Source organism: Magallana gigas, chromosome 1 (assembly GCF_963853765.1).
Source record: "Magallana gigas chromosome 1, xbMagGiga1.1, whole genome shotgun sequence".
NCBI classification, from domain to species: Eukaryota; Metazoa; Mollusca; class Bivalvia; order Ostreida; family Ostreidae; genus Magallana; species Magallana gigas.
In genome coordinates, this window is record NC_088853.1 from 20,669,478 (window position 1) to 20,686,684 (window position 17,207).

Genomic DNA, 17,207 nt, shown 5'->3' on the forward strand with positions numbered 1-17,207 from the left:
GTAAAAAAATAAGGATCACACTATTCGCATAACCTCTTCTCAATGGTGGTCTGATTCATTAAGAAGCATACTCATTGCTGATTTTATTCATTTATTAATTAATTTTTTTTTTATTCTGAAAGAATATGTGAGTTTTAAAAAGTTTATGTACATGTACATTCATTGTAAAAGTTTTGATTGTATTCGGACAGTTGAAGATCGAGTAGCGAACACATGGTTAAAAATACTACTTAGTAGTAGATTAATTGTCTAATACAAATCGAATTGGCTTTAAAATTTGCATATTCAAGCACACTTAAATATTTAATACATAAATTATATATATATATTAATAAAAACGTCTGTATGCTGTATTATGTATTTGCTGTCTGATTAGGACTGTTCTTCCCCAAAAAGAAGCGCTCGGCGATCGCGTAAAAAACGTTCTGTAAAGTACAATACCTGATTGGAGTACATGCTTATATATATATTTTTAAAAATGTTTACGTTTAACTAAGCGAAATTGTAGATGTCATGGAGTCAATAGGCAAATCAAATTCGCCAATCAGGCAATAGCGGTTATCTAATGCCTATGATTGATAATTTTACAAGGTAAATTAATACATGTAAATATGAATTTTAAAGCACTCCCTGCTCCCCTGTTAAAAGCTCCCGTTACCTGCATTCTTTAATTAACGATTTTTGTGCACACGTTTATTCGGAAATGGCTCAAATGTTGTTACACGGGTCCGATAAAAAGATGAAAGGTTGACCCCTAAGATTTCTTTCCCAAATATTTCAAGAACGATCTCAAATTTCAAACACTGGTTGAATAACATATGAATTATTTTGTACAAATTTTATGTGCATGAATGACAATGTTCCTGTAACTTGATAAAAAATGACACTTTTTGAAATCTAAAAGTTTCTGAATTCATCATTAAAATTAATAATGTTAGACGGCCCATGCAGCACGTTTTTCTAGTCGAGTCTTATGTTCAACAGCGCATCGATTGTGAATATTTCAGCGGGGTTTACAGCGGGGTGAAACGATCACGAATTTTGACAAATTTTGCTACAAAGAGTTTAAATGAGATGGATTCAAAACACAGGTGCGATTGTATCTTGTAGGAGATGTTTGGGGCCTGATTTGAAATAACGTTTCGAGGTATAATAAGTTGAGAAATTTCTTTAAGCTGCAAGATCCGATTTGTCGGCCATTACAGTATCAAATAATTTTCCTTGCAAACCAAATGAATGATCTTACAAAGTTATAGACATATTTACACGGAATTGCTATCCTTTCAACGTTAGAAATATTCAAAGTAAATAAAAAATAATTTTTGGGCATACAAAAAAACCCAAAATACAACATTAGAATGTTTTAAAAAAAAAGGTAACCGATGGGTTTCATCCTCCGAATGATTGGGTTTGTTCATCCTGCATGTTTTGCAATGAATATAAACAACGTAACATCAAAACTATTAATGAACAAATGTACACTGCTTTATATTTTTGTTTAAATAGTCATGCTGTATATTTTATATGTTATAATAGATTATATAAAAAAGACAGATGTCAAAGTCGTAATACAATCATATTAGCTTCGACGAAAGGGACCAGTTTAAACACGAGGCGAAATAACGCAAAACCCTTTTGTGTCGATTATTTTGTGAATTACAGCAAAACTTGTCTAATCCGGCGGAGGGTGGTTTTGAAAAAAAAATCTTGGTATTTTTTCATTCTATCGATTGAACATCGTCTGAATCAAGAGATATTTACAAATATCGAATAATTTAAGAAAATTTGTGGCAAAAATATATTGGGACAGACTTTAGGTATAATACGTTTATATATCCTAACAATATAATGATTTTCGCATGCGTTACCTATCTAGGGATATTAGGGTCTAGAGGTAAAAAAGTTTAATCTTTTCTATTTCAGTTGGAAGATATGCAAGTATTTAAAAAAGCAACGTAAGAGAACTTATAAAAAGCATTACAGGAAAGCATTAGTACCTCACTCCTATTTCCATATCATGTTTTGTTGTCGAAAATTAAAGTCGATGACGTCATTTCACCTTGTAAAAATCGGACGGAAGACCTCCTCGTTGCTCGCAACGAGATCGTGTCTAGTTATTAGTATTATTAGAAAGAAGAGTAAATAAAGATAAACTAATATTACCTGCTCAATAACATAAATTCTATACTCTAATCCCTGCCGATAAAGTAGTGGATGTAAATTGCTAAGCAGAATACGCAGTTGTTTTTCTCTATCCCGATACGGTATCAGTATGGCAACTCTTTCTTTTGACCGGCAGCCATAAGGCAAGGAGTAACCTCCATTCCATAGCCATGTAAATCTCGAGACCATGTCCTTTTCATTTGTGTCATTGAAGTTCGGAATAGGATACAAGACTGCAAGAAACATCATGTCATTTTCAAAGCATTCTGCTATATTCCTTTGCAGTATACTGCCTTCATTCCATTATGTAAATTTATAGAGCACTTTGTGCTCAATTTAACTGTTATATAAGGACCCTTTTGGAAATAAGCCTTTAACAAGGCTTTCATTGGCTATCTTTATCTAATAATTATCATTTGTATGATAGTAAACGATATAAAAAAAAACCCTGAACAAATTGATTCTTATGAAGTTGCATAGTACTGTGAAATTGTCTGGGTTTTTTATTTGATATATTGGATGTGTGTAATCATTGCATTTTCTGACATATTTAACTGAATAGAATGAAATAGGTTATACACGTAGGGACATGTCTCTTTGACGATTTCCTATTTGTTAATTATTTTTTAATTTTTAATGGTTTTATTAACACTTTTGTATTGTGTCTTAGGCATGGTCTTTATATATTATTTTTAAATGTCTTTGTAGAACTAAATAATTTGCTATATTCGACCCTTGATTCGTAATGAAACGAAATGATATTCGTCGCTTTGTCTACAATTCAATCTATTTTCACTTTTTCAGGTTAGGGTTTATTATGGATTCATTGCTTTTTACACTAAGCTACGTTGGTGTCTTTCTGGTAAGTCAGTCGAAATTCATAATATCGTACAACTTTACCATACACGTCATTGATTCTGTCTTTCCTATGTTTGCATTTGTATGTGTGTTATATCCCAATATACAAATAAGTTGGGGTTTTTTCAATGAGTTAATGAACGTAATTTAATTGTTTCATTCAATCATTTAAGACATAGAGTTGTTTACCCAGTGTTATTGACTCACAAATTAGGAAAGAGGTTTACTAATAATCTGTCGTGGTATAGAAATTGGAATCAAAAATAAATACGCAAATGCATGCTTTGTTTGTTTGTTTTTTTGGTTTTTTTTTTTGTTTTTTTTTTTTTTTTTTTTGCATTTGTTAAACCAAAATTGGTCGATCTTCAGTACCTGTCCGAAGCATGATAACATGTAACTCGCCCTACAATGTTCGTTATGATGTTAATAAGGCACCCCGCTTTATTGCGCACCCCATTTGGAAATTTCTTTACATCAAAACTAAAATTGAATCAACAAAGTCCATTTACTTGTGTAACCAAAGATGTCCAATGCATGATGAACTTGTTCTATACTTTTCGCCATGATATTAGTAAGTCAACACGCGTTCTTGGTTACCCTTTTCCTGAAAGGTATGTCCATTAAAACTAAAATTGTGCTTAGAAAAAATGAACAGGCTTCATTGATTTAACATTATTCAAACATTAACTTTTATATGTACCCTGAATTTGTTACAATAAATGTATGCACTCTTAAAGAAATCATTTAAAATCATTTCATTCCAAGTAGATATAATTATGCAAACTTTCAGTGACTTGGATCCACAAGAGCGTGTCCACCATCTTACTTTCATTTTTAACCGGGTTTTCCAACTGAAAAATCCGGTTATTAAAATGATGAAAATGGCGGGCGGACGGCTGCCAAAAGGGTACCCTCGTTGTAAGGTTAACTCCTCCTACAGTTTTCACGATAGGAAGTTCTTCTTTGGCAGATCAATTGTACATATATTAAAAGTGTGCATTTTGCTAGGATTTTGAAATCTGATTATTTATGAAAAAATACCAGCATTTGAACTTAGTCATTTATTAGGCAAAATATTGCATAAAGCGTACTCCATTTCAGTGGTTACGGTTGGTAGTGTTGATCAATTCAGGGTTGGCATGGATGATAGATACAGTTCACATAAAAGAAAACCCGGTTTGCTGTCACATTGACAGCTTTTCACTTGTTGTTATTTTGGGCTGTTTTATAAAAATTGAAATTAGGTTTCTCATTAATATTACTATAATTTCTTATCAGATAAATTTGAACAATACTTTACAGATATCATCCTACACGTGTTGAAACACAAAAAAACGCAAACAGATGCTCTGATGCAGGCATTTTGAATTTTATTGGCAAAATATCTTCATTTAAAAGTTAAGAAGTTCAAGTTTAAAATAAAACTTAAACGCTTGGATTATTTCTTTTCTTAATAACACTTCACAGCCCCAGTTATCATATTTAAAACCAAGGCAAATCTAGTGGTTGATTTGTTGACCAGCCTCGCTGACGTGACCCTATAGTGTAAACTTACGGTAAATCTGTAATGCATTTTTTGGCATTTCTTACACAAGGGCATAAATAGAATTTAACTGAGATGTCTAGGTATAAAAATTGTTCTACCACAAATCATTGCTTTTATCAATTACTTGGTATTTGAATTCAAGAAAATCCAAATTTATAAGAATCCCTTTTGTTTTAATACTCGTCAAACACATACACAAACCAATTTTAAATTATTGTTATTTAGAGGGTTTCTAGGAGTAAAACGCATTGAGGGGTAAATGCAAAGATGGCAAAATTGATATATGATATGGTTCAGTGTTTTAGGTACAAACGCTTTTACTTCAAAGTGCAAAACAAACTTTGAAAATATTTTTTTCATTGTAAATCGACCTTTAAAACGTATGCGTAATCAAACACAGCAATATTACGCACATTAAAAAAAAATCTGCATAAAATCTCGGAGATAGCTTTTTTACGCATTTTGAGTATGAAAAGAAAAAGAAAACACAATTTGAAACGAAATTCTGTGCATTCATACCTAATGCATAGTGTTTAATTTTTTTTTCTTTTTTAATTTTAGAAAGTAAGAATTCACTTCCATGTACATGTTGTATATTAATTTAAAGAATGACAATTCTCACCTGAACCTTGATGATATGTTTGACACATCAGATTTTCTTTCGGTCTAGCCAGGAGGAGAACCATGGTATATCCAAGGATGTAAAAAATTGCTACAGTAGACACTAATCTTCTAATGACCGTAACTTCTCTCATTTTTGTTTCAACATCCGCTAAATAAAAGAAAAAAAAAACACTTGAGAAACCTCAACATTTTAATAGGTCTTTGAAGATTCATGACAATAAAATGTTTCTTATTAAAGAGTATAAAGTCATGAGAGCAATGTTTTTTTTTAAAAGATAATAACCTACAGGTATTAAGTCATGAGACAAAAAGTCTCAGAAAGGGAAGCAGTAATGATATGAAATTGTGAAATAAAAATCTGTTAAGCTGCAAGTAAAGTTATTGCCTTAGTGACATGTATATAATTCAATAAAGGTGTATAAAACAGCCTAGCATGGATCAATCTAATATAATATTTCCTGTATGAAATTATTGTTAGATAGGATGATGTATAATTTTATATCATTATAACTATTTTGTTCATTAAATTAACTGCAAGAATTTTTACTGATTTTCAAAACTTCCTTTCATATATCTAAAAACACATCTAATATTTTTCTATAGTCGATCACACAACATAACTGTGATATTTTGGTATCTTTAGAACTTTTGTAGAATTTTTAATGACCTTATCTCGCAGCATTAAAATAAGTCGGATTTTAATGAAACATTCAACAATATAGATATGTATAACCTTACCTTAAATCAAAATAAACTATCCGCCATTTTTTTTAGAATCTTATTATTAAACGATCAAAGTTATCACCATGACGGGTTGAGTAAAAATCAATTCTTTCATGTTTACGATGTTGACACATTTTTACAAGTACATTTTGGAGTTATATAGCATCTTCGCTAGACAAGCGTTTTCGACACACTTCCCTCACAAAAAAAACCCTTGGTAAATCTCCTAACATTTACTTGGTGACAAGCTCTTTTTTAATGATTGGCTGCATCTTGCGAATAGACCATCCAATCGCAACGTTCAAAACATGTGTTTTGTAAATATGTCGAGTCTGTAGCGTAAACAACATGTATGGTAAAACGTTCGGTGCTTTGAACAAGTTGGCATAAGGGTTCGATCACAGTGTCTCTTGTACGATGGTTTAACCAAATCGCTTATGGTTTTTGCTTTAGAAGTTAGATAAACTGGTCTTTGTTTTTGGAGGGTGTATTATTGTACCTGCAATATCAACGACGACGGTTTCAGTTTTTTATGACATGAATGTTTTCATATATCAGCGAATATTTAGTTCCGGTATCCCAACGAACATTACTAACAAATAAATAGAAAATGTATTGCTTTCTCTCGAATACACAAGGTTATGTTTTATTTCGTTTGAAATAATACATAATTTCATTTTAGAGATCCGCTAGTCGATACGTTGTCAAGATAATGCTTATTCCGAAGAGTGTATATAACCTGTTCTTTCATTGGATGAAAATGTGACACGTTTACGTGCAGCGAAGTGGATGAATAGGTTCATAAAAGGAGAGAGTACGTGCTGAAAAGACTCTTATAGCACTAAAATTGGCTTTGATTTGAATTGTTTTAAGGTGGTATTGGTCACTTCCTGTTGTGACGTATTGTTTATTGAAATAAAAATTAAAATAAAGTGTAATTACATAAGTAGTTTTGTTCCCAATATTGTCACCCAACAGCGTAGCGCAGTGGGTCAGAGAGTTATACGAAGCAGTCATGAGTTCGAGTCCCACTAAATGTTTTACAATTTTTACCTCTCCAAATATTATTAAAAGCTATTTTTTGGTTCAATATTGTAAAAATTGTACTTTAATCCACATTAATATCAATAAATGGCCCATATCACCTCAAGGATTGTATAAAGCTGACCAGGAAAATCCATGCTATTTATAAATATTTTGTTCTTCAATATGCTGTTTTTGATTTGTCCTGTAAGAATTGTTGTTTATTGTATACACGAATCAACATATTACAGTATAAGTATGCAAACATTGTAAAAATTGCAAAAAATTTAAGGAGGCTGGGTAGTTTAATGAACCACCAAACCTGTCCTAAACTTTGAAATAAATGTAAGATGTAAGAAATATAAAATGCCATAAGCTGAAATAAAATCCAAACATTTTGAGTTTAAATTGTTAACCTTTTTTAATATCTTTGTACGGAGTTTTTATGTATAGGAAGTAAATATATTCTAACCAAGGCCACGGCAGTCCAGTTATCCTAATAGAACAACGGCACACGGGAAGGTGGTATCCGTACTATTTTGCGCAGATAGTGCTTCCTTACTTTGCAGGCACATCAAACACGTGTGTCGTTCATACAGAGTGCATAACGTCTGCATCATTTTGGAAACCCATGCGGCACCACACCCAACGCAGTAGCTAAATGTTAGTGAATCCAAGGAAGCAACAACGTAACATCATTTCCATCGGATTCCGCGAAAATGCTCCGTTTCTACAATCCATAGGATCAAAGACATTGCTCTATCTGCCACAGTATGTTGTTTCCGCTGGTACGATGTTTTACATTACTTACACAGAAAAACGGTCTACAATTATCGAGGATTATTAGGTATATGTGGCTGGATTTCGGTCTGTTTTGCTTCGTTGTTCATTGGATATTCCTTGCTAGTGCAGTGGTTGTCATATTGTTTTCTTTTTGTTTACATGTATTTTCGTCCAAGGTTTGAGTGTATGAAATACCTGAATGCGGTGAAGCATGAATAGTGCTCTCGGCCTTACATTTATATGGGGGAATGGGGTTTTCTTTTATTGTTAATATGCAAAGTAACTTACATAAACAGAATTTAAGGGTTAAAAGGATTAAGTTTACTCAGAACGAAAAAAAATCCACTTATGATAATAAAAAACCATCTATTGTGTGTTATAGACCTTTCATGGAAGTGTTATTTTTCACTTTAAAAAAGTTCGTTAATGACCCAATACTAAGTATATTAAACGTATTCTGTTGACATAAAATTTATATGAGGTCAATGATCACAATTTTGAGATATGGTGTCTTTTTTCGTTTTTAGACATTTTTCAAAATTTTTGTAGTGTGTGCCTTATAATCATCTAAATGAAAAAGCGAGATAAATCCAACAGAAAATATGTAAAATTATGTTCTCTAATAAATACAATCCTAACCTTTAATAGTATAGTACTACCAAAAATATATCAGAGAATAACAAGATATTGTAATTGAAAATTTAGTTCGAATTTCCTCTGTTTTGCAAAACATCTATTTTGTTTTAGCCTAATTCCATTTAAAAAGTGAAAATATAGAATGTTGTGTCAATAATACATGTAATTCATTTAATGAATATTTTTTTGTTTTTTAAACTTTATAACAATCCGAATTTGATAACTCAAAACTTGAGTAAACAACGTCCTCAAGTAAGAATTTGTGTAGCTTAAACTCACAGGGAATTAATAAAACATACGGAATACATATCAGCACTTGTGTTTTAATGTAATCCTCGAATGCGGAGGATGATTTTAGAATCACAAAATTCGACTCTTATATTCAATTTACCTATTAAAACATGCAGTAAAGCAAACAAACGAAAACAAACTAGTGTTTGAATGTAAAAGCTAGCGAAATAAAAAAAAAAACATCTGAAGCTACAATAATTAATATTGCCTTTGCACCATGTATACAATAACGAATTAAATGAAAATCTGACTAAGGTTTATTGAATCAAATATAGCCTTTCCTGTAAAGGCATTTAGATATTTGTAAGGTTCGCTATTATACAATCTGTATAACACAATATTTTGCTTATCAAACGTACTGTACCAATTGTTCTTGTACTGATTTTCAAATCTTATTTCCACTTAAATAACTTTAGATACCACCGATATATATCGTATTAAAGGTGTTACGTTTATACCATCTTCAGGAGTTTTAGAAAACATCTAAAAGAATCCACTCTGTAAGACATATACATATACAGTCAGTTCAAGCATATCTTTTTCAACATACTCCATAGCATAGCATAGCATCAATATCTCATAGCATAGCATTGGAATATCATACCATAACATTGGAATCTCATAGCATAGCATTGGAATATCATACCTTAGCACTGGAATCTCATATCATAGCATACAATCTCATAATATCGATTTCGTCATATCATACCATTGCATACCAAAGCATAGCATACAACATTTTAAAAAGAATATAGTCGCATATAAGATTAGTGGTAAACTTTGGCTTCTTGTCTTTTTACTGCGAAATCTGTGGAAGTATTTTGTGTATGGATGGAGTTTTGTTCAAATCTCATAGCATACCATGCATAGCGTACCATAACATTAAGTCGTTCATTTCAATTTCTCAAAGCATAGCATGCAAAACTCATAGCATTGCATTGAAATTTCATAGCATATCATTAAAATCGCATATCATAGCATAGCATAAAATTGTAAAAGATATGCATGAAATGACTGTAGCGATATTTAAATCGGTAAAATTTTAACAATACATTAGACATTAAAGTTATGTATCCACTTACGTTTTGGCGCAAACAAACTTATATAGGTAAAGTTAACTACTAGTAACTGGCCACTAGTAACTGGCTACGAGATGAAGTAAAAGTTGGCTACAAGTAACTGGCTACTAGTGACTGGCTAAGAGATAAAAGAAATCTTGGTTACTAGTTACTGTCCAATTGACAAAAACATACCTGCAATTTCTTACCTGTATTGTTATTATGTACATTGCACTATATCATCTACATGATATATTATCTTTTGTGATACCTTCAGCTACAAAATTCCTTTCAAATATCTTATTTCTAACATCTTTGTCAAACATTCCAAATAGATGCATGATAGAAAACATATATCTATAAGTAATGTTAATATCAATATTTGACACGGTTGTTTACATGATTATACTCTAATAGTACTCATATTCCTCTCGTTATCCCTCATGATCTTATCAGTAATATGTGCATTTCAATTCGTTTAAATAATCTCTGTTTTAGAAAATACTATCGATTTGACTCAAATACTGTACATATAATTGGAAAATGTCAACAAGTGTTATAAGTTTTAACAATCTACATGTACCAGGTCATAAACATGTTATTTCCACAAATTTTCTCAGATATCTTTCTTAATCTCGTCAGCTGCCAGTGCATTTCAAATAGCTCTTTTTTTAAAGATAATTTTGTCCATGTAACTCAAAAAGCCTTTCATTTAGATTGAAGACATCTACACGTAGTGTCAATATCACCATTTTATTAGGCCATCCACATGAGATAACGAGAGGCATATGAGTACTTTTAGGGTATACTCATGTAAATGAACTTAAAAGCACTATTTTCATATAAAAATGCACCATCTTCATATTAAAAAAGCACCATCTTTATAAAAAAAAGGGCAGCATTTACATATAACAATGCACCATCGTCATTCAATAAAGCACCATCTTCACATGAAATAACCACAGCATAATATAATAAAGCGCCAACTTCACATGAAATAGCCATATAAGGCAGCTATGGCGTTCCATATAGCAGAGTATTTCTAGTCAAGTAATATTTGAAACAGCAATGAAGTTTACAAACTAACATTAAAAAGAATTATATTTTAAATAATGATATTAAATTTATTTATAAAATACAGACAAACTAAACAACGCTATATATTGCGTAAAAAATGAACTTCACAGAATTCAAAACAGAATTTTTCTCCTTTTCTATAGGTATAACATTTTGCCTATAAACGACAGCATGCCTGCACCAGAATAACTACTTACACCTGCAGTATCTCAACATATGTTGGAAAATATCCGTAAACTACAACTAAATTATACCTTACACTGTAATATAAATTAAAAACCTGTTGTTGTTTTTTTTTTTTCGATAAACCAGCTCGATATGATAAAGGTAAGAGTAAAAGGGTGAAAACATTTAGGCGGGTCCAAGTCAACGTTAGTTTGTATAAAAAAAAATGCAAGCAATTAAATTACAAAGAATTATTAAATGAAGTATAAAATACATTTAGCGAGAACTTGTTTGAAGTATATATATATATATATTCAGAAATTCAGATTTAATATGTTTTGAGAAAGTAAAAAAAAAACTGATTTGTTTCTTGAAAGCGCGATCTTAGTTTTGGAAAAATCAAACTTTTTCAGAAACGGAGTATCAAATTTTTTAAACAATAATATTTATCATCATATCCCACCCCTTCGAAAGCCACGCGGTTTTTTTCATTCCATTTTTATACATATCTCGAGGATGAGCATACGATGGATTAAAATGATCATTTCTTTAAAAAAAAATTAAATCCCTTTTATATCAGAAACTAACAGAAGGAAACCGTTAACATTCACTTCGGTATTGCTTTGCAATAGCCGAAAACCGATTACATGTATACTCTGTCCCAAGTGTTTGCGCCAATCCCTTTTCACTTGATATTTTGAAAATCAAAAATACCTTTGAGCTCGAACTATGTTCCTCCACTTAGATGAAAAATGTCCAGATTACTTGTTTTTAAACGCCCATTTTACCGCTTCAGGCTTCAATACACAACACAAAAAAGAAAGTCCACGGGGATTTTGCATAGCATCAGCCATGAAATAGCCCAAATGATAACGTTTAAAAATTGTGCAAGGTATTCCGAGTGAGTTCCGATTTGTGAAAAGATGTTGGAATTTTCCTACCATTAATCTCCGTAAGAAATTTGTTTTCGTTCCTTAACAGTATGAATGAAAAATGATCATATCTTGGATATTTTTACCTTTTATCAATGTCAACTGTATTTACTTTACAGGTATGTTTTATTTTAAATAAAAATCATCGATAAGTGATGGAAGCAATAACTTGGGACAGACTAAAGAACCCAATGTGTTAAAATTATCATCTGCCGTTCAGTAAATTAAACAATTCGTTGCATTAATGTTCGGGAGATATGAAGATTAAATTACCAAGAATAATCATTTTTCCCTTGAGAATATGATTTTCCCTGGGGGTATAGATCTTCATATCTCCATCACAAGCATTCAATAAATGTATAAATTGATAGTACTGTACACATCAGTAGATTAAATGTTTACGTGCAAACTCTTGTCAAAGTTAATAGTCTGGATTTGGCTGATGCATATTTAGTTGGGCAGTTTCGCTTATGCCTAGTAGAAACATCCCATATAAGCCTTAATACGTCTGTTCTTGAGTTTTGCAGGAATATCCATAAATACACATAAGAAATATAGAATCGCTAGGCTTACAGAAAAATATTTCTATATTATTTCCAAATGCAAATATAACGTGAAAGGGGCATACAAACTGACAAATCTTTACACAGTTACAAATTGTTTGCAAATCCCCACAACAAACGTCAAAACATTAGCGGTGATCATGGTTTTGAGTCTCGTATCTCGAATCTCGTATTAACATGCATTTTGTTGCTTTCCTTGTTTTCAAATAATCGCCAATCAATCCTTTTTTAAAACAATCCCAAAGTGGTACACCAGCTGTGTTTAATGTGTCTATCGCCTTCATTCAGTCAATTCATTTTTAAACTTGTCGTCTGATACGCTAAGTTTTTTCCCCCAGAAACAGCCGAACGAAATTATTAAAAATTCAGAATTAAACTGATTACGATTTTGCATTTATTTAATAAAGTATATTTTTAAAATTTGGATTATTGTTACAATTGTACTTTAGGATAAACGTAAGCGATTGAAGATACCTTTGTTACATAATTTGGCGATTTTAAATGAAAAAATTAAACTTTGGGACTTGTTCCGGAAATGTCAAATGTTTATGTTTCACCATCAGCACAACCAACGCGATTTACGAAATACATATTTTTCGACTAGTCGTTGCAATAGCTTTGATATAGACAAGTATTTTTTATCGCGTTGCCTGTGCACATATCAAAATATTTACAATGTGTATATGTGTGTACAAATTCGTATTTTTATGCCAAAAAGCGAAATCCGGGTTAAGTTTGGAATTTATAATTCTGATATGTGTCGCTTTGCAACTTTTACCACTGAGCTACGAGGATATACAACGCAATGGAACTATATAAATGCAGTCTGATTTTTTACGTAATAAGGAAGAATATGTTGCAGAGATATAATATAAAATAATTATTTGAAATACAAAATTGTACAGGAAATTAAAAATGGTGGTTTTAAAGATAACAAATAAATCATATTTCCTGTTGATGTAGTTTTCAGCTTTATTAATAAGCTATGATTTATCATTTCATCCTAAAATTTGAATACTACTTCCTCTGTCATTTGCATGCCACACTTCATAATGCGTTTAAATTATAAGGAACGTTTTTAAACGTGAATTTTTGGTCATAAAATATTAAGGATTGCGTTTTTGCAGGATTTGAGAATGAAAAAAATATATTTGTTTCAAATCCAATGCCTGAATTAAAAAAAATAATATGATCAAACATTGTATTGTTTTAAACAAATTATCACTGATATCAATCTTGTAATTATTATTATAACAGAGGTTGATGTACACTAAAAAGGAGACATTTCGGTCTGATTATATGATTTCTTTTTTCGCTTTTCATTTCTTGGATAGCAATATTCATACATAAATGCAAATGTTTTGTTGTATCATTTTACATGTTTGTGGATGTTTTTCCTCGAGTAGAATATAAGATCGCTGGCTGACATACAACGGGAAAATCTTAAAGATGTTCAACATGTTTCCGAAAAGCATATTTCCAAAAAGAAAAACGAAGGATCATTGACCGTCTATCGTTTAGACAATCAATGCTTTAGATTTCGTATTGTTTTTTTGTTGTGTTTTTTGTAATATTCAATCAAAAATAGATAAAATTAAGAACACTATCAAATGCATTTCGTAAAAAAAATCCGATTTTAAAGTTTAAATGATTTATAGAACTATGTAAGAAGTTTTCATCATTTGCATCTCGCGCTAATTTGTTTCTTCAAAAATATCTTTGTTTGACATGTAGTTCTTTTAAGTTAAAAACGGAATGTTCATTTCCACAGAACATGCTTATTACTAACTTTGCATTGTATTTTATCAAGAAATAAAATCAAAACGCTATTAAATATTATCAGCTAAACCTCATTGTCAATACAATTTTTTAAATCATGAAATTGTCTTTTTAACTTAACAGTGACTAATGATACAAATTAAAAAAACTAACCTTTAAACGTTGGTATATATTCTATAAAGATGCAGTTCCAGACAAAATAGAGACTTCAATAGTTTTCGATTTATTTCCTCTTCGTTAAAACGTGATGTGAACTCGCTCGCTTATTATCATTAATTACTTCAACATTATTTTTCACGATTTTCATTGTTAATTTATTTAAAAATTCACCAATATATACAAGGAAGACTTATGGAATTATAAAAACAACCATACGTCATTTTATAACTATCATGGTGATCAGTTGAAGTTCCACTAACCCACAGTTGTATAAACATCAAAAATTACAAATCGTTATAGTTTGATATAGAATTGAATAATGCTGTGTATAGCAAATTTTGCTTATCGTTTAGTTATTTTTAGACAATAATGTGCATTGACCGTATTGCTTTCGGTATCATCATTTGCTTACAATTCAGAAAAGATTTTACGGACCTGAAAACGATTCATTTAGGAACTTGAGCATTGTTGCAACCACTATTCAACTAAAACCATCATTGCAAAAAAATATTATTTTAATAGTGGTTGGGGACGTATTTCCTTAGAAGAATCACTTTGCAACCACTATTGAAATACAACTACTATTGAAGTTACTATTATTTCAATAGTGGTTGGGGATGTATTTCATTATATGAATAACTTTACAGACACCCTTGAAGTACAACTACTATACTATTAATTTTTTTTTTAATCGTTGATGGGAATGAATTTCTATAGATAATATTTAAAGCAATATGAGCTGCAATTTTCATGTTGTTGTTTTTTTTACGAATATCTTATTTTCTACTAAAATGACAAAAAATATCATGGTTTTTGAATTTCTGTTTGCCATATTTTTATGGGAAAACCCGTTGGGAAGCCTTTATTGGAGCAAAATTGAATTATTGTCGTCCTTTACAAAAATTGATCTGCAATATATTCCTTAGAAGATATTTCTTTCTACTGACAAAAAATAATGTTTTATTCAAGTCTAATTTATCATAAAAGTTTAGGCTATATGCAAACTCATCATACCAGCAGGTTTTTGCGGCAAAATAACATTCTACATGATACAGCTCATACTGCTTTAAATAGTTTACTTTTTAATTACTTTTGTAACACATTTGGAAAGAAAAAAGTTGTAAATAATTTTTGCAAACTTATTTAAAATTCAAGAAACACTTTATCTAACGTATAATGTCAAATACACAATTAAGGTACTAAAGACTTGCATATTCTATGGTAATAATAATCGAGACTATGAAATTAATGTATAATGTACTTAATTTAGAATTATCACTGTTGTACAGAAAAACCAATTCTCGCTGATTAACATAGAGAATTGTTTTAATTTTTTTTCTTTACCTTCTCTTTTTTTTTATACCCCCGCTCCGAAGGAGAGGGGGTATACTGTTTTACCCTTGTGTGTCTGTCTGTCCGTCCGTCCGTCCGTCCGTCCGTCTGTCTGTCTGTCTGTCCGTCTGTCTGTCCGTCCGTAACAAAAATTTCTGTCGCATTTATCTCAGCAACTATTTATCGCAGATGCTTGAAATTTTAACACAGTGTTTGTTAAGGCATGCCATATCGTGGGATATATTTTTGTACCAATCGGACGTCAACTTCCTGTTAAATGACGACTTTGCTTATTTTTTAACCAAAATTCTCAAACAAATTTTCGTCAAAGATTTCTCAGCAACTGTTTATCGCAGATGCTTGAAATTTTTACACAGTATTTGTATAGGCATGCTATATCGTGGGATGTATTTTTGTACCAATCAAATGTCAACTTCCTGTTAAATGACGACTTCGTTTATTTTTTGCCAAAATTTTCAAACAAATTTCCGTCAAAGAATTCTCAGCAGCTATTTATCGCAGATGCTTGAAATTTTAACACACTATTTGTTTAGGCATGCCATATTGTGGGATATATTTTTGTATCAATCGGACGTCAACTTCCTGTTAAATGACGACTTTGCTTATTTTTTAACCAAAATTTTCAAACAAATTTTCGTCAAAGATTTCTCAGCAACTATTTATCGCAGATGCTTGAAATTTTTACACAATATTTGTATAGGCATGCCATATCGTGGGATATATTTCTGTACCAATCGGGTGTCAACTTCCTGTTAAATGACGACTTTGTTTATTTTTAGCAAACATTTTCAAACAAATTTTCATCAAAGATTTCTCAGCAGCTATTTTTCGCAGATGCTTGAAATTTTAACACACTATTTGTTTTGGCATGCCATATCATGGGATATATTTTTGTATCTATCGGACGTCAACATCCTGTTAAATAATGACTTTGTTTATTTTTTGCCAAAATTTTCAAACAAATTTTTTGTCAAAGATTTCTCTGCAGCTATTTATCGCAGATGCTTGAAATTTTTACACAGTGTTTGTTAAGGCATGCCATATTGTGGGATATATTTCTCTACCAATCGGACGTCATCTTCCTGTTAAATGACGACTTTGTTTATTTTTAGCCAAAATTTTCAAACAAATTTTCGTCAAAGATTTCTCAGCAGCTATTTTTCGCAGATGCTTGAAATTTTAACACACTATTTGTTTTGGCATGCCATATCGTGGGATATATTTTTGTATCTATCGGACGTCAACATCCTGTTAAATAATGACTTTGTTTATTTTTTGCCAAAATTTTCAAACAAATTTTCGTCAAAGATTTCTCTGCAGCTATTTATCGGAGATGCTTGAAATTTTTACACAGTGTTTGTTAAGGCATGCCATATTGTGGGATATATTTCTGTACCAATCGGACATCATCTTCCTGTTAAATGAGTACTTTGTTTATTTTAGCCAAAATTTTCAAACAAATTTTCCTCAAAGA

At 31.1% G+C, this 17,207-nt stretch overlaps 1 protein-coding gene across 4 annotated transcripts in view; it reads right to left on the bottom strand.

Moving 5' to 3' along the window:
- Positions 1-14,512, bottom strand: part of LOC105343453 (beta-1,4-N-acetylgalactosaminyltransferase bre-4) — a 36,298-nt gene extending 21,786 nt beyond the window's left edge. For 2 of the 4 annotated variants that reach the window (XM_034464981.2, XM_034464980.2), the window contains exons 1-3: positions 5,930-6,137; positions 5,190-5,339; positions 2,164-2,396 (exon numbers count right to left, since the gene is read on the bottom strand). In XM_034464981.2, coding sequence (XP_034320872.2) covers positions 2,164-2,396; positions 5,190-5,322 — 366 coding nt within the window. In that variant the 5' untranslated portion in view covers positions 5,323-5,339; positions 5,930-6,137. Of the gene's footprint in view, positions 1-2,163; positions 2,397-5,189; positions 5,340-5,929; positions 6,138-14,374 lie in introns of those variants that run through there. The other 2 variants (XM_034464979.2, XM_034464978.2) reach the window with 2 other exon arrangements.
- Between the last annotated feature and the right edge of the window lie 2,695 nt (positions 14,513-17,207).